Source organism: Callorhinus ursinus, unplaced genomic scaffold (assembly GCF_003265705.2).
Source record: "Callorhinus ursinus isolate GAN/ISIS: 27379988/994484 unplaced genomic scaffold, GSC_fseal_2.0 scaffold34, whole genome shotgun sequence".
Classification (NCBI taxonomy): Eukaryota; Metazoa; Chordata; class Mammalia; order Carnivora; family Otariidae; genus Callorhinus; species Callorhinus ursinus.
Genome location: NW_027397096.1, coordinates 5,557,369 through 5,581,782, shown reverse-complemented (window position 1 = coordinate 5,581,782; position 24,414 = coordinate 5,557,369). Strand labels below are relative to the sequence as shown.

At 56.0% G+C, this 24,414-nt stretch overlaps 1 protein-coding gene across 3 annotated transcripts in view; it reads right to left on the bottom strand.

Moving 5' to 3' along the window:
• Window positions 1–24,414, bottom strand: part of RAB11FIP4 (RAB11 family interacting protein 4) — a 115,508-nt gene that overhangs the window by 27,346 nt on the left and 63,748 nt on the right. Inside the window, exon 1 of one of the 3 annotated variants that reach the window (XM_073879389.1) lies at window positions 10,141–10,409. The exons of the other annotated variants lie outside the window; for them this stretch is intronic. Coding sequence (XP_073735490.1) covers window positions 10,141–10,170 — 30 coding nt within the window. The 5' untranslated portion in view covers window positions 10,171–10,409. Of the gene's footprint in view, window positions 1–10,140; window positions 10,410–24,414 lie in introns of those variants that run through there. 3 annotated transcript variants of the gene reach the window in all.

Below are 24,414 nucleotides of genomic sequence, written 5' to 3'. Positions count from 1 at the left end.
GCTGAATCTGGCTAAGCAACCCATCTCCAAGGAAAAACCACAGGGGAGGTGGCCCCAGGGTGAACTTCTGCTCCCGTGGGGAACAAGCCCTTGACGGGGTGTGGCTGTCCTAACAAAGCCCTGGGTCCCAGATCAGAGTGCCTCAGTGAACCTACCTCCTGAGCAAAAAGGATCCAAAGAGGCCATCTAGCCTAACTCCAGCCCCCAAACAGAGCCAACAGTCTTGATTTTCAAGTGAGAACGTGGACCTGAGAGGCAAACTGTTGGGGATTAGGAAAACAGAACTCAAATTGCTTCCACATCTGGAAACCAAGCCCAGCAGCCAGCCCCAAGAATTCCAGGCATGTCAGCTGATGGAGAAGATGCAGGTCAAGGGAGGTGTTTCCTGTGAGCCGAGGCCCACCCCCTCCCCTGGCCCCCACGCACCTACCCGAATCCACAAGACCGGTCTACATCAGAGGCCGACTAGGGGAAGGGGACACATGGGAGGACCCACCAAGTGGCCAGCGTCCGTTCTGTGCTCTACCAAGGTGGCCTCATTTTCTTCCCCCAAAATCCCTGCACGTAAGTACCAGCTCATCCTTATAGGTAAGGACCCGATGTCCATGGAGTTGAATCTACCTTCCCCTGAAGTTATGCTGTGATTTTTCTCTATGGCCCTGCTGTCACACAACAAGGTTGAGCCACGTAAACCCGAACCAGGAACCCCCGGACATCAATCACCCTGTCCAAATTCTCCAAAAAGGATTTCCCAAGTACACGCTGGGACGCAGCAGTTCCCACCCGGCCATGGGATCTGTTGCTCCGAAAACCAAAGCCAGGTGTCGGGCTACTCAAATGTCAAAGGCGAATTAACAGGCTGCAGGTTGAAAGGGGTACACATCAAGGGCTCTCCAGGCTCTTTGAAGAGGCAGCTATTTTGGGCTACAAATTATAGCTTTTAAAGATGTGGCTGTTTGAAGTGAGGGCTTAATTACTCACACAGTCAAGAGTTTGTGGGCCTCGCTTTGGGGGCTCCATGTTTCACCCTCATGCTAAGGAGGGCGTAGAGAGGAGCTTGGGGTGGGCGGCTGGGGCCCAGGCCAGCTCCGCCAGGTGGGCCGAGCAGTATTCCTTCACCAGGCACCCTCAAACGAGGCCACGATCTGCTTCAAGGAGAGCACACCTGAACAGAGCTAACCGACCATCTGGAGCTGGGGCAGGTACCTCCCTCACCCCCTCTCTGCATGGAACCCTTCAGGTTGGGAAGGCGAAGCAGAGTGCGCCAGTGTTCACCCACAGCCGATGGCCAGAGCTTCCAGGGCAGACAGACTGGGATCAGGCAGGCCACGGCCCACAGCCCCCCTGCCTCTACTTTTATAACCTCCAGGCATTTCCCATCATCCCAGAGCCCCCGCAGTGTGCCAGCTGGCTCTGGTCAGGTGCTCCCTTCTGTCTTCCTGCCTCTGCCAGGTCCAGCTCCTGGGGCCGGGTGTCCCCGGGGCTGCTGTCTCACACCCGGGCTCACTAGAGCATCGCTGGCCAGAGTGCAGCTTGGGGGCCACGGGCCAGGGAGGCGGAGCCAGCTCGGGTCCCTTCCCAGACTGTCCCGAGGCAGAACAGGTGAGAGCTCTGAGTCTGACCACGAGCCATGGCTTGGGGCTCAGAGGGCAGGAGGTGCCCAGGGTGGGTACAAGGCTACGGACTGTCCATTAAGGTCCCCATCAAAGAGCCCAGGCGCTAGCTTTCCAGTGGCCGCAAAACCAGGCCGTCTCAGCCTAGCACACATAGCCCTGTCCAGCTGGTCAGCTGGTCTCAGCCTCAGGACATGATCCCTCCCCTTGTACCCCAAGCTCTTGTCTGACATGATCACCACCCCCATGCTTTGGCTCCTTATGCCTGAAACACAATTTCTCCCCATGCCACAAAGGCCCGTCCCTAAACAAGCCCCAGGCAGAAAGTCACTGTATGGGGGGGGGCAATCCTTCCCCTCCATGCACACCTTCCCCAGCCCAGAACCGAGCAACTAGAGCCCTACAGCCATCTCTAGGCACAAGCCCCATAAGCCCCTTCTCTGCTCCCATGACTCCCTCCCTGGGACGCCGGGTGAGGTGGTCTTATCCTCCCCAGCCCTTATATACCACTTTAAGGAGAGACGGATTACCCAGAGGGGAAATTTTCCCATCCCAGCCTTGGCACAACTGACCCACTGGTTGCCCCTGTCCCCAGTAAGGAGCTGTGTGGTGGCCTTGCTTCCTGGGGGGTTCCAAAGGGGCCACCACACCAGCTGATACAGGCGCTCTATAAGCAAAGTCGCGCCCCCCCAGCCCGGTTTCTCTCGGGGCTAGTGAATTCATCATAGCCCTTGCCACACACAAAGGACAGAGGTCCACCCTGTGCCAGAGCCCAAATAGCACCTCATCAAGGAGGGGGCTGGGAACCTGGCCACCATACACAAAACTGACGGAGCTGGGCTACCGGCTTTCATCAGGATCTCAGGAGGGGGAGAGACAGAGGGACTTTCTGACAAGAATGGGGTTTGAAACCACCTCCTGCTCTGAGAGCCCCCCTTCAGCCAGCATCTCTCACTGAGGCCCTGCTCGGGATGGCCCACTATCAGCTGGATACCCCCACATGGCTGTCACCCAGTGTCTCACACTCAGCCCACTGCTCTCTGAACGAGCAGCCCACCTCGTCAACCCCATTCCCCAAAGGTGCAGAGGTCCTGACCGCTCACTCCATTCCCTCCCCGAGGCTAGCCACGCTGCCCGATGCATCCTGCTCACGCGGGTCCCTGTGCCTTCACCCCTGCAGTTCCCCACCCCAAGCGCCTCCGTCCCCCGGAGCCCTAAAGAAACATAAAGTGGTCTTAACCATTTGAGGAGGACCAGGAAAGAATACATCTATTAAGCACCTAGCACGTACCAGGTACTTTTGTGCATCAACCACCATTCAGATGGGAAAACTCAGGCTCAGAGAGGTCAAGTAACCTGCCAAAGGTCACAGAGCCAGCAGGGCTGGGATGTGAACGGGTCTGATTTTAATGCAGCAAAAAGGGTACGGAAAAGACGGACTACTCTCAGTGATGGCAGTGTCCAACACACAGCACTGGAACGGGCTCTCAGGTCGGGCCGTGGAGGCCACGGGCACAGGAGGGAGCAAGGCGGCTGGCACCAGAACGTGGGCTTGAGCTGGAGGCTGCAAGGACCACAGCACACTAGACCACGGATGACTGCCAGAGGAGGCTCCTGGGGCCTGTGCCACCCTGGCCACCAGGCAGAACTCCCTCCCCTTCCCCTCCATGGGGAGCTTCAAAGAGGCTGCATGCGGGGAGATTTGACAGAAAGGGAGAGGAGAGAGATTGGAAGGAGAATTGCTAAAAGGAAACACATGTGAAAATGAAAACTCAGGCAAAGTGGGAGGAGGAGGGAAAGAAAGGAAGGAAAAGATGATGTTCAAGGATTAGAAACTGAGTCAAGAAGCCCCGATAAATAATAGCCCTCTCCCTCTGCTACCTTGGGAAGGCCAGTAACCCACTCTCTGCCCTCACTTCCCCCCCTAGTCCAGTTGGAACAGGGCAGTTGAGACCTTAGTTGAGACCCAGCAAGAGAGAGACAGGGAAGACGCCTTATGCACAATCATGACAACTGTGGAGCCAGGATCAGCATCTGACACAGAAAGAACGTGAGGCTCAGAGAGGTTGCTCTACTCGCCCAAGGTCACACTGCTCGTGTGCGGCAAAGCGGGAATCAGAGCCCAGGTCGGCCTGGGGGCCAACCTTGTTCCGTTGAACCACATCATAGTGAGTGTCCCCTCACATAACCCTCCCACCACTGCAAGGTGGCTCTGCTCCCTTCCTTGAAAAAACTGGGCAGGTTACGTAAGTTCTCTAGAGGTTACCTAGTTTGTGTTTCATTAAGTCCAAGATGCCTTTGATTTTAAGATGCACTGTTATTCCAAGTACCCTGAGAAAGAAACAGCACTGCCGATTAAATGAAAGCACACCAGCGAATGTACGACTCATACCAACTTGAGATGTTAAAACATGGGGGGAGAAAAAGAGTGTCTTAGGATCTGTAAAACACGGCAGGAGTATAGTGGGGAATGGGGACTCAGGCACAGTTCCTTGGACTGGGCGTGGGACTTGAGGGGTAGAGGACAACTCCTCACAAGCACCTGCACACACACATGCACGCCTAGCTGTTGCAAGATCCTTCTTTGCTAATAACCGACGCAACCTTGTAGATAATCACACAAAAATGTGCTGGCCAGACCTGCCTGTCAACAAGAACCCTCATTTCACCAGGAGGGTTTCCATTCAAGGTTACTTAATATTAGCAGCAGAGCCCGGCCTGACCACCACCCACCCCGGCCCGCTTCGCCTCCGTGGAGCTGTAGACCTCAGAGCCGCCAAGCTAGATGAACAGGTAGGCTTGCTACTTGGAACACGGCCAAGGGCAGTCACGCAACATGGCCCTGTGGCTGACAGTCCACATCGTTCTGTCTGGCCCCCTCCCGATCTCTAGGCACCCTGTGGGCTGCCAAAGTCGTGATGCTTTAATAAGACCCTGGGGGCTGGCACTGGCAGATGGGCACACTGTTCCAGGCTGGCTTTCCGGCTGGCCCGGGCGGACAGACGGACTGGCCCTAGCTGCTGGCGAGAGGAGGGTGGGCAGAGGGGCGGCCCCTTCCCCTTGGCGGGGTGGGAAGGAAGGATCAGGTGCGGCGCCCCACACCAAGCCCCGGGGAGCTGCCTGTCACCTCGGGACATGCTTTGCATCTCATTCCCAGATTGCCACACTGGGCGCCAGTCACTTCGCTCCAGCCCCAGAGTCTGCAACTGCAGAGGCCGAGTTGGTTTATTTAAAAAACACAGAAGCTGAGGAAGTGGAGTTTCTCCTCCACCACTTTCCTGCCTCTGCTCGGACATCCTTCCCGTGAGAAATTCGGTTAGGCGCTAAGGTTATCAGTTGCAAGAATCAAACCACTAGAAGCTTGCAGGAACTGAAAATAACAGCTGCCTCATATGCCAGGCAGGGTCTGAAGTGCTTTTCATACATTTACATGGTGATCCACAGAACCACCTTCCGAGGGAGGGGCTAGCATCATCCTCCTTTTCCCTAGGAGAACTGGCACAGAAAGGGTCAACAGTCTAAGATTGCACAAGTAGCCACTGGCCCAGGCAGGACTTGAACACAGGCCGCCTGACTCCGGAGCCCAGCCTGCTGGGCACCACGCTATCCTGCCTCTCTAACCACCCACCAGGCGCCAACCGAGCCTGGGTCAGAACCCACTCTGGGCTTGTTGGGTGGCAGGGGCTCATTTTACCTTTGCCATCAGCCCACAGAGGCTCAGAAAGGTGAGGGTGCCTTGCCTGACGTCCCAGAACGAGCAAGCTGCAGAGCCAGGGACTAGACACATGTACTTTCTGGCTCCAAAACATTTTATTCTACTTGAAGAAAATAGGCATTGGGTGGCTGAGCACGGAAAGGAGGCACCCAGGTTTTGAGGTGGATTATTTCTCCCAGGAAAACCAGTGGGTAGGAAGGAGACACCTGCTCCTAGTGTCTCTCCTATCTGAAGAGGGACACTGAAGTCTGGTGCAAAGAGCAGACCCTGCCTATCCCCCCTCCGGCTCTTACCCCAAGTTCGCTGCAGACCACACCGGCTACCACAAGCACAGGTTCCCTTTTCACGCTGTGAGGCTTGCAGAGCACAGAGGACGGTGGGGGTGACAGCAGATGACTCAAGATGGCGCGAGCTCCCACCCACTCTCCCCCACTCGGGTTCTGTTCGGCCCTTCCTCTTTCTGGTCCCTTAAAAGAGAAAGGCTCCCAGAAGCAGGGCCACGGCTATTAATAATAACTGCCACAGAGCTTTGTTTTCATTTGAATCATGTTTACATCGCCGGGAAAGAACCCACTTGTCTGGGAAGAGGAAACAGGTTGAATCAATTATGAATATGGCCAAAAGTCGGAAAACTTCCCATTTCTTGAAGGAAGTTGAGAAGCGGGGTTGGAAACGGTGTTACTTGTACCAGCCTGCCAGATGGGGCTGGGGCCAGAGGTCACGCAGACCCCTTGTCTGTGGGTCTCTGGACCTCCACGCAAACCTCCAAGGATGCACAGATTTCTGGTTGCCCCCTTTCTCCCTGTACACACACACACACTCCGTCGCTCTCTCTCTCTGGGCGCCTAGGCTGGACAGAGATTAGACCCGAAGCTGCTGCCCAGGTAGGCGAGTAGGCTTCTCAGGAGACCAGGGCCCAGAAGTGTGCTGCCCGTGGAAGGAAAAGGAAGGCTTGAGCACCTTGGGGCTCGGGGAGGCCAGGAGCCCAAGGAGAGGATGGGGGGACTGGCCTTGCTGCACCCCTGCTAGCGCAGACCCGTGGGAACACGGAGGTGGACCCAGCGGACACACGGTTGTGTGCGCATCACCCAGGCAGGTTCTGCTGGTACCATCTGTGTGGTGGAAATAACAACCAGCAAGAACGGCTTCCACACTCACGGGGACAGGCTTCTCCGACCTGACCCCGGCCAAGGACAGGAAAGTCCACAGCAGCAACAGCCAGATGCAGACCCTTCTCCTCAAGAAATGCCTCCCTGTGGGGCGCCGCGGGGGGCGCTCAGTGGGTTGAGCGTCTGCCTTCAGCTCAGGTCGTGATCCCAGAGCCCCGGGATCAAGCCCCGCGTCGGGCTCCCTGCTCTGCAGGAGCCTGCTTCTCCCTCTGCCTCTGCTGCCCCCCACCCCCCTCTTGTGCTCTCCCTCTGTGTGTCAAATAATCAATCAATCAATCAATCAATCAATCTTAAAAAAGAAAAGAAAAGAAATGCCTCAGTGCCCAAACCCCTCAACAGCAAGGGTTTGCAGAGGACAGCAAGAAAATGCGTTTTGTGCCTGTGGAATTCTAGTCTCGACTGTGTGCTGGTCACCTCCTCCCGTTCTCCTAGAGTCTGGGCGCTCACTTGGCAGCACGAGAGGTCCCTGATCTCTCTGAGCCTGTGCCCCTTGCCCCAACCTGGCTCCCTCTCCAGTCGCAGCAGCCTCCCTCGTCAGCTGTGGCCCCACCTCAGGGCCTTTGCAGCAGCTGCTCCCTCAGCCTCAACCTCTTTTGCCAAGAGGCCACCTCCTCAGCGAGGACTTCCCTGCCCACTCTGTTTAAGTCCACAACGCCCACCGCCCTGCTTGTGGTCCAGCCGCCCTGTCCACTGGCCACCACGCGGGCTCCACGAAGGCAGGGACTGCCACTATGTCCGCTGCCGAACCTCGGGCGCCCAGCACAGAGTCTAGCACAACTCAGACGCTCCAGTGTCTGATGGAGGAACTGCCTGTGCCGGGTGATGTGCTGGGTGGGGGCGGGGCAAACAGAAATGGGGAAAGGTCTGTGCCCTGGAATGCCACCTGGGAGGGGAGCTGACTCTACCACAGCCGGGACGGGTGGTCACACAACGTCCAGTAAGACACAAGGCGGGTCTGCCAAATCGACGCGCCTGCCTTGTCGTGCCCAGCTGACCAAGGGGCAGAACTAGCCCATGGGTAGACCAGGCAGGGGAAAGACCCAAGCAGTCCTCCTCCTTGGAAAGGCCAGTGATTTGATACCATCAATGCCCCGTTCTCGAGTCAAGAGCCAACGGAGCAGACCCAGAGGAAAACAGAGCCCAAACCCAGGGGTTGTACATGGCTGGCAAAGCCAAGGCACTGCGCCCCACTGCCGACGCCAGGCAGCAGGCAGCCCAGATAAAGATGCTTCCTTTTCAAAATGCACTTGAGCCCTGTGCCAGGAGCCAGAGAACAGGGCCAGAGAGTGGGCACCCTGTGCCCAGGCTGTCCCTCTCCATCCAAGGTCTGGAGATGACTGCCTTCCAGGAATCACTCACCTGATATCTTATTGGGAGCCTTTCTCACCCCCTCCACCTGCTCCCTACCCACAGCTAAAACATATAAACTGAAGTAAAACTGTAAGCAAGATCAGTTGCGAAACATCCCTTGGCATAAAAGGCCAGCTCAGAAGAGGGACTGCCAGCCCTAGGGAAGGAAGTTTCTAGCCACCTGGAGGGGGAGGGAGGGAATGCGGGAAGGTGAGAGCCAGGAGGGCTCCAGGAGGGCTGAAGAGAAAGCCCTAGATGCGGGGCAGCTTGTCCCACCCGTAGGTAAGGGGGCTAGCAGGCCACAAAGGGGCCAATGTCCTGAGGGAGGGGCAGAGTGCTCTGAAAAGAGGGAAGGATGGGCAAGTGTGGGGGCCAGCAGAATATCCACCAGGAACTTCTCAGGGGCAACCCAGAGCCTCCCCAAGGCAAGCTGCTCCGGGCTGATTTCTTTTCTTCCCTTACTTGATGAAAGGTCCTTTTTAAGGTAGTCTCTCCCGCTGGTCTTCCTTGGGACAAAGGTCACACCTCCCGCAGGCTCACCTGGCCTGGCCAGTCAGGTCCCTCCCTAGGCACAGTCTTATCTCTCTGCTGGCCTTAGTCATGCACCCCACCCCCTCCACCAAAGCCTGGGCCCCCCCCAAATAACAAAGCTGTTCCCCAGAAGGCATTCCCCAAGCCATGATGCCTGCTACAAGTCCCAAATTCTTCCCTGGCTTCCCCATTCCTCCAGGCCATACACCCCTCCAGTGAAGTCACAGGGACCTCAGAGACAACCCATATCACTGTGCCTGAGGACTCAGGGCAGTTGGGCAGGAAACAATTTGGCCCAGGTTTTCAGTCTCCCTACAGTCTGCAAACACCTTAGGGGCAGGGAAGTGTCCCTGTATACTAGCACCTGGGCACATAAGCAGTTCATGAATGCCAGCTCAGCAGGGTCAGGTTTGGGCCAGTCTATCTGGGTAAGCTGGTGCCCGGCTTAAGGCAAGACCCCAGTCAATGGCAGTGACCCAAGGACTCCACCAAGGCTGAGCTGGCTAGTTATAGAGAGACAGAGATCCCTACAGCAAAGGTCTGATTTACACATAATTGGTCACCTTCCCCGCTTTGAGATTCCCTTTTCCCTAACCCGGCAGCCACATTTCACCAGGGGAAGGACCTCGGGAACGTCCCATCCCTTTCCCTGGAACCCAGCCGATTAGCACCTGCCTCCACCAAGGGAAGAGAGGGGTTTGGTGGACCATCAGAAACCAACCCAGCTGTTTGCCAAGGCAAAAAGTGTAGGCTGAGCCCAGGAATCCGGCCCCCTCACAATCCTTTGAGGAGGCGGCCTGTATATAAGACAAGGAACACTGGCTTGTCTCTCGGGGCGAGGGATGTGTCACCTGCAGCCATCTGTGGGAGAGCATGGCTGGGGAGAATGATAAATGGAGAAAGAGGTACACTGGAGGGTGGGCACGGATGAGAAGGAACACCGGGCTGAGTCCAGACTGGGTTCCCACAGCACAGACATGGCTCGTTCTCCAGAGGCTGCTCCGCCAAGACCTCAGAGACGCTAGTCGCCCGCAGAGAAGCGGCTGTGACAACAGCAACTACTACCTGCAGGCTCTCGGGCCGGCGGGCAAAGAGCTGGGACTCCGCACACACCTCCGGCCTCGGAGACGTCTCGGCTGGGAAGGGCCAGGGCCCTGTCCCCAAGCCCCGAACTGGGCTGGTTCTCCCCCTTGCCCGGCAGAGCCCCTCGGAGAGGCGAGGGAACCCGGGAACAGGCTCGGTGCAGCCGCCAAGAGCTACGGAAAAACTTGGCCCGCGCACAGCCCCCTCCGGGACTCGGCGGAGCCAAGGGCAGGGAGCTGGGACAACACCGGTGCCGGAGGGGCAGGCACGCTGCGAGCGGGGGCGGGGGTGTCCCGAGGAAGGCGTCCTGGCAAACCAGCCCCCTGCCCAGTCCACTAGATCCCTCTAAAAACACTTTGGGAAATCGCGCCGAAGAAGCGGCGCCCTCTCCCCGCGCCCCCGGGCTAGCCCTGCCCACCCCCGCACCTGGGAGCCGGCAGAGGGCCAGGTGGGGGCAGCGGAGACAGAGGCTTCTCTTCCGTGGCCCAGCGCGCCAGGACGCAGGTAACCCGACCTCCCCGGCCAGGGCCGAGAGGGCACACTCCCGGGGCGGGAGCGGGCGCCCGGGCTGCGGGCAAAGTTCCGCTCTCCGGCAACTTCCCCAGCCCCGGGGCCTCCGGCGCGGCCAGGTGCGCGTCGCCGGAGCCCCGCGAGCCCGAGCCTCTGGGCCGCCGCTTACCTGGCCCCCGGGGGCGGGCGGGGTGCGCATCCCCCGTGTGGCGGCGAGTCGGTGCGCTGCGGAGGGGCGAGGGGCGGGCGGGCGCGGGCCGGCGGGACGGGGAGGGACGCGGCGGGGAGCGCAGAGACTGTCCCCGCCGCGCCGTGGCCGCTCGCTCGCTTTCCGCACCAGTTGAAGGCGCCGGCCCCGCCCCCACCCGCGCCCGTTGCCGGGAGACCCGCGTGGGCCGAAGGGCTCTTTGTATCAAAGCTGCCGTGACATCACGAGGCGCCCGGGCTCGGGGCTCGAAGGGGGCGGGACCTAGGCTCGGGGGCGGGGCCGGAGGAGGAAGCCGGGTCTGGGAACCCGAGCCTCGGGGGGCGGGGCCCAGGTAACCACGCCCCCCTAAGGTAGGGGCAGGTGGCTGGGGCGGTGCGGACCAATGGCGACGCGGCCCCGGACCGGGCGCCTCGGGAGGTGGGGCTCGCCTGGGCCCGCCCGAGCCCGCGCCGCGAGGTTGCTGCTCCTGGGTTTGCGCGGCCCGGGCCTTCGGATTCCAGGAGACCGAGTCTGAGCTGGCGCGCCTGCCTAGCGGGCGCTGTCGCTGCCCTGCCGGGTCCAGGCTACTCTCACTGCGGTCACCGTACTGCGAGATTCCGACCAGCGCTTCTGCGCTCACATGTGCGGACCCGAAGGCAGACCTGCCAGAGCCCCAGCCCCCTCGCCCACTATCACCGACACCACCAGCCTGAGTCTGGTGGCTCCCCAGTTGATTCTCATCCCAAATCCCGCTCACAACTTTCCCAATCTTTACGTCGTAAAGTCAAAAGTTGTATTTATAACCAGCCCAGGAATACGAAGAACCAAGCGGCAACAAGAACTAGAAACAAAAGAGAAAGTACCCCTGTGTTGAATCCTAGTAAATATAATTTAAGTAAAAAATGCGCCCCCCCCCATAACTTCACTATGCTCTGGATTAAAGAAGGCAAAAATGTAAGGCAACAAATAATGCAGATGTTTCCTTTTGATTCGATGTTGCATTGTGCCACTGGGGGTTAAGGCCTGGGGGATTTACCTTCCTAATTGTCTGTCTCAGGCCAACATGAAGGCCCCTTTGCCTTCCCTGAGTCCTCCACTCACCAACAAGGTGGCACTTGAACATGGCAGAGCCTGTTGGCAGCCGGGTGCTTTGGTCCAGCTCCATCAACAACACACACACACACACACACACACACCACACTTCTCAGCTTTTCTGCCTCCTTCTCTCTGGCTCTTTGCTCTCAACGTCCTTCTCCCCCATACCTCTCCTGCAAATAAATTGTCAGCTGCCTCTCCTTCTACCAGGGGCCTGTCTCTGAGGCAAAGCATCCCACTGAGGCCCTGAGACCTAGAGGGGACTCTCCAAAAAGGACAGCATTAGCTAGAGGAGGGCCTCCTGGCGAGGGCTTTGCGCCCGAGGAGGCTAGAACAGTGGGGGTGAGGTGGGCACTCTACTACCCACTGGCCCTCTCCTCCCTGCTTATGCCTCGCGGCTCAGAGATCTCTGTGCGGGTGCCACAGACTATTTCTCACCCTTGCCGGTGTCCACTCCCGCAGTCCCTAATACGGAGAAGCGCTGTGGTGTATCATAAAGAACACTGCCTTTGGAATCACAGAGAGTTGGGTTTCAATCCTGTTTGCCAGCTGTGAGTCCTAGGATGAGTTATGTAACCCTTCTGAGACTCAGTGTCCTTATCTGTAAAATGGGGATGGCACAACCTACCTCGTGAGTTGTTGTGCACCCTGGCAGAGGGTACACTTAATTTCGGTCACTCATCAAAGGTGTGGTGCATGAACGAGCCCATGCGCCCTGGTCCTCCTCTGCCTTTGTAGCTCTACCCTGAGACCTCGGCTCAGCAGCTTCCTGTGAGGTTTTAGGGTGTAGCTGAATGCAGGGGGTTCTGTCTCAGTTTCCCCTCTTCCCTTCTGAGTCTCATGGTGCCCTAAGGGCTATGGGGAACCAGAAAGCAGATCACTTGAGAGGACCACCCAGAACTGGGTGAGGGAAGCAGAAACCTCAGATGATCAGGGCTTTTCTAGGTCCTAGCTTTCTTCTGGCAAAAATCAGTGAAGAAAAGCAGACCTTGTCAAGTACCCCCCGGCCTGCCCTCGTTAGGGGTAGCCCGACCGCCACTTTCGAGGGCTCTGTGGATGGAGTGGTGCTAGTGGTCCCTCTTTATTCTTCCCAAAGCTGTGGTGGAGGGAGCAGCATCTCCAGGTATTTGTCCTGAAAAGCAGTGTGACCAAGAGGAGGCTCACAAGATGCTAGCTCTGAACACTTCTGAGTCTGAAGCCTGCCTCGTTCTACAGCTTCCCGTGACCAAGTCATTCACTGTTTCTGAGCACCTGTTGCTACCTCTGTGGAATGGAAACAAGACGTTTCCTCTTCCAGTTGTGAGGTTTGAATGAAAGGACAAAATAAGTGTCTGGTTCAATGCCTCCTGAGCTACAGGTACTCAATACATAGTAGCTTCTTGTTATCACCAGCAGCATGAATGAGCCCCAGTCTGATTCAGTGATTCAGGATATGAGCTCCAGGGCCAGAGCCAAGGGTCATATCTTGGCTTTACCACCTTGTAAAAGGTCAGCCGGATGAGCCTAGGCAAGTTGAATTTCCGGTGTCTCTGTTTCCTCGCCTGCAAATTGGGAGATAATGATAGTATGTATTTCAGGATTATTGTGAGGATCAAAATAATCAGGACCCATGCGTATAATACTCAGAACAGGCCTGGCACATGACAGGTGCTCAATAAAGAGCAGCCATTTCCAATGACCATACGACAAGAGGCTGGGAAGAGCTGAGGTGAGGATTAGAACCTGAAGCAGCTTGCAGGATGGTGCAGAACCCTGACATTTGGGGGGACGGAGGGGCAGAGGGAAAGGGAGAGAGAGAATCCCAAGCAGGCTCCATGCCCAGCGCGGAGCCTGATGTGGGACTCAATCTCACGCCCCTGAGCCGAAATCAAGAGTCGGACACCCAACTGACTGAGCCACCCAGGCGCCCAAGAACCCTGACTTTTGGGAGAGACCCTGATACCTTCCACAGGGTTCAGGGAAGCAGTGATAATTTGGGGTTGGGGAGGAAGGCTGACTGTCTGCTGAAATGGGATGTGGAAACTGAGGGCTCCAGCCCAGGCTAGGGCTCCCAGAGGACTCAGTGTTTTTCATTCAGATGGGGGCTGGGCTGGGAGAGAATTATTAGGGCAATATAGTCCTGCCTCCCGAGCACAGCCCCACCTATGGGGTTGGGGAAAAGGAGGTTCTTGCATTAGCTACCCTGGTTCCTTCCCATAGCTATGTTTTAGGTGTTATAAAATCAAACCATTTTAAGCTAGGAAGGCTCTCTGGAGAAACATCTAATGTGCTCTTCCCCCATTTTATGGATGGGAAGATGGAGGCTCAGAGAAGGCTAGGAATTTGTCCAGACAACACACGGAGGTATGAGATGAGCAGGGACTGAAACTCGGGCTCCTGGCTGCCTGTGTAGGGCCCTCCACTTCTGGCTCCTGCTGTTTACAGGGGGGTGGGGGCAGGGATGACCAGGGGACGGGGAGTGGGGAGTGATGGCAGTTGATACACTTGCAGTGCTCGCCCGGTGCTGTGAGTCTCCTAAGGGGTTTGACTTGCTGTTTCAGAAGAACGATCTTATTAAAAACAGAAACCCTTTCCCAGGAAATGTATCCGAGAATAATGTGCAGAGGACAAGTCACTCTGATTAATTCTTTTTATGTCCTGAAACTTCTTCTGCCATAGTTGATGTGAGAGTACAACCGTGATGGTGAGGGCCAAAGCCAGAGAGAAGCGGATAGAATGTTGACAAGCAGGAGTTACCAGCCTCCAGAAACTGATGGGGGTGGAAAACACGTGTTCATTTGGGTGAGCCCAGTGAGGGAAGAGAATCTAGTAAGTTCTCTCTGAACCACAGCTATCTATCCACCTTTGTCTACTTCTGTTGTCACCAGGCAGGAGTTAGCTCACCATCAGGTGGTGTAAAGAGGCGACATTTTGTACAAGTCTGGGGCCATATGGAAGCACCGGCTGAACACATATGACATAATTATGATAGGAAAAGAGCTCTCCGAACATTACCCAGTGTTGATGTTAGCCAAGCAACTGAGCCAACCAACATTAGCCAAATGAACAAACAAGAAAACAGCTACACAAGTAATACCAGGGCTGAAAAAAAGCATTCGAGCACCAGGCCCAGTGGTTCTCAAACTCGATTCCTTGGAACCTGCAGGTTTCTCTGGAGATCCTGCAAAAGAGGGGGTGCTCCAGGTGAGCCAGAACAGCTCCACTTCCAGCTGCTTTACAAATGGACTTCCACATAAGAGTTCAGATAAACAGAGAGTCCCGTGGCTTTAACGTTGTTTCAAGTCACTAGCCTAATATAACCACTCAGTCCCCAAATGGGGCACCAAGCCCCAGAGGCGGAAGCTGGCTTCTCTCCTCACCATGGCGTAGCCATCAGCAGAGCTGGGAGTAGAGCTAGCTCTCTCGACTCGTGCTAAGATGGACATTAGTCACCCACCACGACCTGGTCACACACACCGGACATGACCTCCACCCAAACAGTTGCACCAGCTGTTGTTCTTGGCATATGGAAAAGCCCTCCGTGAAGCCGGCTCTGCCGCGGCCACAAACACCTGCCTTCCCTCCCCTCCTCTTTAAACAGCCCTTGATCTGATCAGAAAGCATCAGCCCCACCCCTGAAGTCTCAGCTTGCCCCTCCGGGAGACAAATTCAACCTTTGAGGACGTAAGCAGCAGCTTTGGAAAGAGAAGCAGGTACTAAGGAAGCAGGCAGAACCCTGGGATTGCAGCAGCCTCTTGACCCGTGAAGGAAAATGTTCCCCACCTATCATCTAGAAACAACAGAGCCCTTTCACTCCGGCAGGGGCCTGGCCAGGGGGCCTGCACTGTGCCTGGGAAGAGGAGGGCATCCGGGCCCCTTCCTTCCTCTGGGAAGATGGGGTTCAGACAGCGCGTCGCTAAGGTCCCTTCCCATCCTACAACCCTGCGCTAGCCCAGGAGCAGATCTTGGACCCAGGCGCATGGACACGGGAGCCCCTTTCCACTGGCAAACAGCTCAGTGTTGGTGACTGTCCTTTGGCCAGGACGCCTGCAGCACTCTGCCTCAGGCCTGTTTGTCCTTATAATGTCTGGCTAGGTGCTATGCGGACGGGGTGGGACAGGGTCTTACTGACTCTCCCCGGCTTGGTGTTCAGAGAGGCCAAGCTCTATTTTTGTCAACCTGTGCACATGTGAACAATGGGTTTTCTTACTCATGCAAACCCAAAAGGAGGGGAAAATGGTGAGAAAACCCGCATTTCCTCGGACTCATTTGACCATCTAAGAGGAGGAGATGGTGGGGGGAGGAGGAAGTCAGACCAGGTCCTCGTTGACTCGGACTGGGTGAGGGCAAAGGAGGAAAAACTTCCCCTTCCTTTACGCTCAGGAACGTCAAGTGGCTGCAAACTCAAGAGAGCATGAGCACTGCTCACGGCTCCTCTCCCGCCCTCCCCACCTCCTCCGGGCCCAGGCAGCACAGCCCTGACTTTTATAAGTTGATGATAAAGCAGTGGTTCCCAAACTGCACACTAGACTCACTTGGGGAACTTAAAAAAAGGTCGATGCCCGGGTCACAACTGAATCCAAATGCCTATTGTGGGAGCCAGGTGTTAGCAGGTTTTTTTTTTTAATTTTTATTGTTATGTTAATCACCACACATTACATCATTAGTTTTTGATGTAGTGTTCCGTGATTCATTGTCTGTGCATAACACCCAGTGCTCCACGCAGAATGTGCCCTCTTTAATACCCATCACCAGGCTAACCCATCCCCCCACCCCCCAGTGTTAGCAGTTTTTAAAGATTCCAGGTGTTTCCAAGGCAAGCAAGTTTGGGAACTGCTTTGCTAACAGCGGGCTGACCGCAGGTGAAGGCCTCACTTGTCCATTATCCATCCATCCATCCATCCATCCATTCATCCATCCATCGATCCACAAATATTCAGTGAAGATCTCTTTGTGCGGGACCTTGTTCCAGGTCTTGGAGACACAGCTATGAATAATCAAGTCTCCGTTCTCGTGGAGCTTGCCCTCTCCTGGGGCAGTCAGACCACGAACAAATAAATGAATCAACAAGACATATGACACAGGCTCTGAAGAAAACCAAAGGAGGGTAAGAGACAGACGTTGGGGACAGGGGTCCATTTTCATCCTGGATTTAGGCACCAGATTTTGTTTCAGGAAAGGGTAACTGTGGCCCTGCTCTCCATCCTGGACTTCCTCCTGCTGTCTGGCTAAAAGAGCTGTCCCTCGACAATCCTCGAGGTCCTGCCCCATGCCCCTCACAGGGCCTCCTGCCTGGCTCTTTCCCTGAAGCAATGTCTTCCGGGCGGGGCCTGGCATCCTCTGCACCCAGGGCTCCTGACTCGTCCGTCTCTGTGCCAGCAACAGCACCTGACCCGGGGCTGCACAAGGCAAGGGATCCGTCAGGCATAGTTTATGAACAGCCGATGGAGGGATTTTAGGTTTGTGGGGTGTGTGAGAGGTCCCGTGGAACAATGGAGAGAACCCTAAACTCAGGATCAGAAGACCTGGATTGGGGGCCTGACCCGGCCGCTTCCTGGCAGAGGGCAAGTCATTTCACCTTTCCAAGCCCTGATTTCCTCTTCGGTCAAATGGGGAAAGTGTGACCAACTTTGTAAGACTGGGATCTGCATGAAAAAAGGTCAAGGGGCCGGGCGCCTGGGTGGCTCAGTCAGTTAAGCATCTGACTTCGGCTCAGGTCATGATCTCAGAGTCCTGGGTTCAAGTCCTATAGCCCTCAGCGGGGCGTCTGCTTCTTCTTCCCTGCCCCTCCACCCCGCTCATGCGCTTTCTCCCTCAAATCAATAAAAATCTTAAAAAAAAAAAAAAAAGGTCAGCGGCCCCTGGGTGGCCCAGTCCGTTAAGCGTCTGCCTTCGGCTCAGGTTATGATCCCAGGGTCCTGGGATTGAGCCCCGCATCCGGCTCCCTACTCGGCGGGAAGCCTGCTTCTCCCTCTCCCACTCCCCCTGCTTGTGGTCCCTCTCTCGCTGTGTCTCTCTCTGTTAAATAAGTAAATAAAAGCTTTAAAAAAGAAAAGGTCAAACAAGAAAAGTATCACAACATAAAAATTATATAAATATTTGAGAAATTAAGACATGATCATGGCTTCCCTAATATATAAATTTCATTCAAAATTAATGCAAAAACTTGGGAAGAAAAGAAAATGTCAAAGACTTTTGGAAAGTGTTTTGCAAATAGGAGGACTTTTTAGAAATTCTCATCATCTAGGCCTGTATAGACATGAAATTGCAGTGCATTAAAGCTGGAAGGGATCTGGGAAACAGGCCGAGAGAGACAAAAGGACTTGCCCATAGTCACAAAGCTTGTTAATGGCAGAGGATCCACACTGACCCCAGAGAGGGGGGGTGGTTGGGAGGAGACTGAGGATGTTTTAGTATTTTCCCTTGACAAACTCCTATTCATCCTTCAAAATCCGACTCAGGTGTGACCTGCCAAGTGAAGCCTTCTCTGTCTCTTCCAGTGAGAATAAATTACTCCTTGGCTTCATGATCTCCATCCCTCAAACGCAAGCTCTGCTACTGTGGGGACACACTGTGTTGTTGGGATTGGCCTCCTCTCAGGCCCCCTATACCCACCCTAATTCCTGAGAACAGGGTGCACGTTCCTAGAGTCTTTGGACTCCAGCTGCTAACAAGTCTGGCACATAGTAGGCACTTGAGGGATGTCTGAGGCCCTGAATGGGACTGAGGATCCCTCACACATAAATGATAGAGAGCTGAGGGCCTGATTAGTCATGAATTCACAAGAATATTTTCTGAAGTTCCTGAGATGGGCATTTACAAGAGAGAAGCAAGGAAATAAGAACAGCCTTTATCAAGATCCAGTTGCCCTCCTCCCAGAATGTACCAGATCCGAGCTCTGAAGAGACACCCCTCTGCCTAATGCAAGCCCTGAAACCACAGAGAGATCATTTCCCTGCAGCTTATGATTTAGAACAGCAACCAATTATTGAAGATCGACTGTGTCCCAGTCACTTCATTTCTTCTCCTTTATTCTAGTCCAGCCATCTGTGGATAGAGGTTACTGCACCCGTATTACAGATGAGGAAGCCCGAGGCTCAGGAGGGTTAAGTGACACGGCCAGGGTGACGGAGCCAAGATTTGCACTCAGGTCTGCTGGCCCATGTCCAGGCCTCCCTGCCTTCTCTCTCTCTTACTGCACAACCAGCTTACTGACAGCAACTAGACTCATCTGGAAGGCAGCCAGAAACTAATGTATAAGGATGATGAAAGTCTGTGAGCAAGCAAGGGCCTCACCCCTCCCTCCATCATCCTCGGGAAGGTGTGTGCTGTCCAGCTCGACATTATTTTAATCAGTTGCAGCCAACGCCAGGCCTCTGCCATTTCCCAGCGTGTACCTCTCTGATCCCCCTCGGGGAGCGTGTTGCCCTTGAGGGTGGGATGCAGCCTGCCTGCCCCGCTGAGTGTATTAGGGTGGAGGGCTGGGCACCCCTCTGCTGCTGACTTGGCCGCTGCCTCCTGCCCAGTTCCAAACCCAGGGCGAGACACCCTGGCCTGTCCCTGGGGGCCACGAGCTGACAGGAGCAGAATGGCTGGGCCAGGGCTCCTGGGGAGACGGAGGGAAGTATTTTTTGCTTCCAAAAATGTATTTTGTGGAGTCCCTACCCCACTCCGACAGCAAGAAAGGGCTCTGTGGTCAAATCAGCTGACGAAATTCTTCACTCCTCCCCGGAGATGTCACAGAGCATGTTGGCATGAGAGAAACCTGTCTAGCTCTTTTGTAACCTGGGGTTTCTTCAAGGCGCCCCAGCTTTGGACAGAACCCCTTGTCATTTAATGTCTACCAACACCAGGGACTCAGTATTGTAAGGCATACGCTTGGGAAAACCAATGTACCAGGCTCCCAGCACACAGCGGCACAGAATAACTGAATGTTACTATCTTCAGTTTATTAATAGCAAACGCCTACATAGCACTTACTATGTACCAGGCTCTGTTCCCTGTGCTTCACATGCTATTAACTCATTCGATCCTCACAGCAACCCTAGGAGGCGAGGATTATCCCCATTTCACAGACAGGAAAACTGAGGCTCGGAGAGGTTACTCAAGGACATACACCTGGTAAGGGAGAGCCACGATTCCCACCCGGGCAGCTGGCTCCAGGGACTGTTCACCTAACCCTGACGCTGTGAAGAAGGGGAGGCTCAGGTCTCTACACTAACTTCCCCAAAGTCACCACAATGGGACCGAAACCAGTTCTTCATTCGCTATTCATTTACTCAAACAACATTTACTGAGCAGAAACTGCAGGCCCAGGCACCGTGCCAGCCACCCGGAGATGGAAGAACAAGGCCCAGTCCTGCCTGGGGCTATTGGCCGCCTGTCCGGGTCTCTCTCTGACCCCGGAGTCCTGCTCTGTTCTCCACCAAGATGGACGCCTAGGGCTGGGCGCTAAGCTGGCTGCCCTGCGGTCATTTGCACGTGCACACCCACGTGCATGCCGGCCTGTGAGCCCACCGGAGAGGCCCTACCCTTGGGATGCCGGGGTGCAGAGGCTGCCTCGGCTATCCTGACAGCACACAGTGGGTCAGGGGGCGCACCGTCCCGCACCCCGCTCTTCTCACGCCCAGCCCGGGCTCCTTCCTCGGCCCCACAGCTTGGCACTCGACTGCATCCCCTGCCGGGTCACCCCACATGCCCTGCCTTCAGCGGCTCTCCAGCAGGGTGTGGTGGCCCTCGGAGCCCCCTCGCCACGGTCACTGCCCCTCCTCACAGTCCTGGGGGGCGCCCTGCCTCCCCATTCCCAGGCTGCAGTCGGCCTGGCACCAGGGACCCTTCGGGATGGCAGTAACTCCTCGCAGGACAGTAGCCCCCTCCTGGGAGGAGAGTCGCTTTTAGACAAGGTTGGTGGGGGATGAAGTCGGCTCCACCTCTTTCTTCGGGTCAGGAAGGCATACACTGAAGGGCTTGTAATTCCACTTTAAAAGCAAACACAGTCCCCCCCAATCATCTCCTAAATTATCTTGGTGATGCTGGAATGAAAACCACCCAAAACCCACAAAAAACCCCAGCCGCCCCATAAATGACAGAAGCAGGGCAGGGAGTGGGCAGCCCAGTCCCGGTGGGGTGGGGAGGGGCGGGTTCCTGGAGGGCCCAGGGCCAGCAGCTCGCTCGGACCTGCCCAGGATGGGCCAGGCCGCCCCTGAATAAACAGGCAGCCGCCGCAGCAGCCGGACCAATGGGAGCCGGTCTCAGGCACACATACCTCCTTTGTGGCCCCCCTTCCAGGGCGGGCTCGGCCAAGGGAAACCGAAGGCGCCTGGCCCCAGGACACTGAGCCAGTGTGTTCCTCCCGCTTAGAGGAAAACCACAACCCTGCTGAGCTCTGTGGCCGCAGCCTGGGGCAGGCAGAAGGAGCTGCTGTGTTCAGGTAGACGCTGGAGAAGCCTGAGCCCACAGGAGGCCCGTGGAGGGGAGGGAGAGCCTGCTCTGGGAGGCCCTAGAAAAGAAACCTTTCTTCCAGGCCAGGCCCCCTGCCGTCCGCACTAGACCACAAGGCCACATTCATGGGAGTGAAGTGCTCCCATGAATGTGCCTGGCCAACCCAGGTTCGAGCCCCAGCTCTGCTCTGTGCATCCCCTAGCTCGCAGACGGTGTTCTCCGTAGCCATGTGAACACTGAATCTGTGAATGCTGAACCATTGCTCCCAGGGGTTAAGTTCCTGAGAACCTCTGATTGCAACAGTTCTGTCAACCGAGCAATACACAAGCTTGTTTTATGCAGGTTTGTTGAAAGGCATGTTTTTTTTTTTTTAAGATTTTATTTATTTGGGACAGAGAGAGGGAGTGGGGGAGGGGGAGAGGGAGAAGCAGACTCCCCGCTGAGCAGGGACCACCCCCCTCCAACTTGGGGCTCAATCCTGGGACTCTGGGATCATGACCTGAGCCAAAGGCAGACGCCCACCTGACTGAACAACCCGGGCGCACCTAAAGTCACTTTATTTAACAATGAACTTCCGGAGGATAGCATTGTCATTCGTGCCTGAGCAAAGCTTATCTAACGTATTTTCTCCAGAAGGCACATCAGGGCTTTCTTGCCCTTAGGAACAATAGACAGCACTTTACCACATTTGGGGGGCATTTTAATGGCAAAATCACCAACCAAAAAAAAAAAAAATCACCAAAAAAAACCCAAATACAAAACACGGCACTAAAATGACTGCCAAAAGGAAGCTTGTTTCAGTCTGAGCTGAAACGAGAAGACAGAAGAATGTTTTCTTTGAACTGAGCGGCCTACCCACATCTTCTTCTTTTTTTTTTTTTTTGACAGAGAGAGACATAGTGAGAGAGGGAACACAAGCAGGGGGAGTGGGAGAGGGAGAAGCAGGCTTCCCGCGGAGCAGGGAGCTCGATGAGGGGCTAGATCCCAGGACCCTGGGATCATGACCTGAGCCGAAAGCAGACGCTTAACGACTGAGCCACCCAGGTGCCCCCCACATTTTCAACAATCCAAACGTGTGTGCAAATGGTCAGAGACACTGCCATATTGATTGGGGGATTACAAATAAACTGTAGCAAGTAGGCAACTTTGCAAATATGGAATCTGCAACAAATGAGGGTCAGCTCTGTCTGCCTTAGAGGGTACTGGAGGGGTGCTCAATGAAATACTGCATGAGGAAGATGGGCACAGCCATGGCTCAGTACACATTTGCATAGTTACTACTCCTATGACCCGTGGGATGTTCCGAGTCTTGACACCTTTGCTGTTCCCTCTGCTTAGAATGTCTTTCCTTGCACTTTTCTCATCTAGTGAAGCCCAGAGCCCAGGGGTTCAGTTCCCCTCAGGGCTGCCATTTGTCAGCTGGGAGCCCTCAGGCCAAGCTGGTTCTCCCTTCTCCCCACCCCCCACCTCCAATCAGGCTTCCCCCTGCTCACCATCAGCTGCTGACTGTGTGTGATAGAAGTAAGGAGAGGAGAGCTACCTCCCATCCCCTCCACCAGATCTGTGCACTCTGCAGGTGCCTCGGCGGCCTTCCTTCCGCCCTGATGCTTGGCTCACAGACGGACCCTTCTACCCAGTCCGGGACCCCTCTCCTCACGGGTTCTTTGCTCCTGCCCACCCCCAATGCCACTTTCTGCATCATCAATGGCTCCTTCTCTACTAGTTCAGCTCCTTCCTGATGATGCCGTGGGCTTGAAAATCCCTCCCTAAACACCACAAGGTGGAAAGGAATACACCAGAGCCACATGGATCCTCATCTTACCTGAAATCTCTCGCAGCCCCGAACCCAGCGGGTCTCCCCTCGAAACAGTTTCCTAGCATAGCTTCTAGCACGCCCACCCTCCTGGCTTCCTCCAAGCCTCCCAGTCGTGACTCAGTTGCTGTTGCTGGCTCCCGCGCCCTTCCTCGGCCCTAAAATGTTGCACCTTCTGTGCGTCAGCCCTCTCTCCTTCTTGTTTCTCTAACACGGGGCTTTAAATCTCATCAAACGCTGATGACCCCCCAATGTCCACGTCCAGCCTGGCCCACTCCCCTGACCTCCAAACCACTGTATCCAATTGCACATGGAGGGGGTTTGTTGGGAGCGTCTTAGGGACCAGCCCCACGAGGGTGTGAGGGAAGCAGGAGGGGGCAGAGGGAGAGAGGGGTCGGGATGCCATGTGCCGAGGCCTCAGCCAATCCCACAGGCACTCTGGGGCCCGGATGGCCCCTAAAAGAAGCAAGATGGCAAAGCTCTTGTGTCCCCACAAGGACCAGTCAGGGGATGCAGGCTCCCTCCAGGAAAGGTGTGTAATCTCGGGCCAGGCAGCCCCCTGGCCCCTGGGGAAGGTCAGCTGCAGCCTGGGCAGATGGGAGAGAGGTGCCCACCCAGAAGGGGTCTGGACACACCCCACCGTGTGTGCACGTCTCCAGCTGAATCTTCCAGTAGCACCAACTGGGAGCTCTGGTGGCCATGAGGAGAACCTCAGGCTAGTCCTTGATGATTCTCTTCCCTCTGCCCCGCATCAGCAAGTGCTGGCAGCTCCAGCCCAGTCCACCTTCTCACCATCTGCCTGTCACCATCCTCAACCAAACTGCCACCACCTCTTCCCTGGACAAATAATACACAGCCTCCTAACTGGTCGCCCCGATTCCAGGGCTGTCTTTACACACACACACACACACACACACACACACCAGCGAGCTCTTTGAACCACCAAGGTCTTGTCATTTCCCAGCTGACGACCTTCCCCTGGCCTCAGGTCAGGATAAGCCCCAGACTTCTCCCCTGCGCTCTCAGGCCCCTGGGCCACACCCTCCCTGCAGCCTCTCTCCAGCCTCCCTCATCACCTGCACCGGGGCTGGCTTGCCAGCCCCCACACAGCCAAGCCCCATGCCCAGGTTCACGTGTCCCTGCCCCTCACTTCCAACAGGCTGGCTCCCAGCCTGTCCTGAGAGCTCCCCACCTCCGCTTCACTCTGCTTTATTCCCCTCAGAGCAATTCTCTCTCTCTTCACGTACGGTACTGGCTTTCTCCCCCTAGGACAGAAGTTCTTTGGGGGAAAGGACCCTGTCTTTCTGTCGGCAGCTGGATCCCTGGTACCCCACACACAGCTGTGGAATGAGTGCGTGGCTGAGCCACGTCAGTAAACTGGGCTTCGTGCTGGGGTGGGCGTGAGCACTGGAGGTGGAGAGTGTTGGGCACTTTCATGGTGATTACCACAGCTCAGCTTTCAAGGCCCAGTCCAGCTCTGTGAGCTCCCTGCCCTTGCCTGGCCCCCCAGGACATCAGCCGCTCGCTCCCCCACGTTCCTGGGCACCGCTGACGGCTGGAACATTCACCACGTGGCACCACACGGTGGTTCTTTGTGTGTCTGCCTCCCTCCGAAGGCTGAGCGCCTCCAGGATGGACCATGTCCTGTCTCCGCTCGCCCCGACCCTGGCCCAGCATGGCGGGGAGCCAAGGTCTGAGGAATTGACCTCAGGTAAACAAACTCTTCCCTGCTTCAGGACTTGGCATTGAGGGCTCCAGGCAAGGCGCCTCACCACCTGGCAGGGCTACCTGCTTTTGGACACAAGTTCCGGCCCTGCCTGCTGGGTCTGCTGCCAACTTTGGCACTGGGTGAGGGGCTTGTCAGCTGGACGGGAACAGCGGTGACTTTCATCGTCACACCTGGCACCGAGACCTTGGTCAGCCGCTTC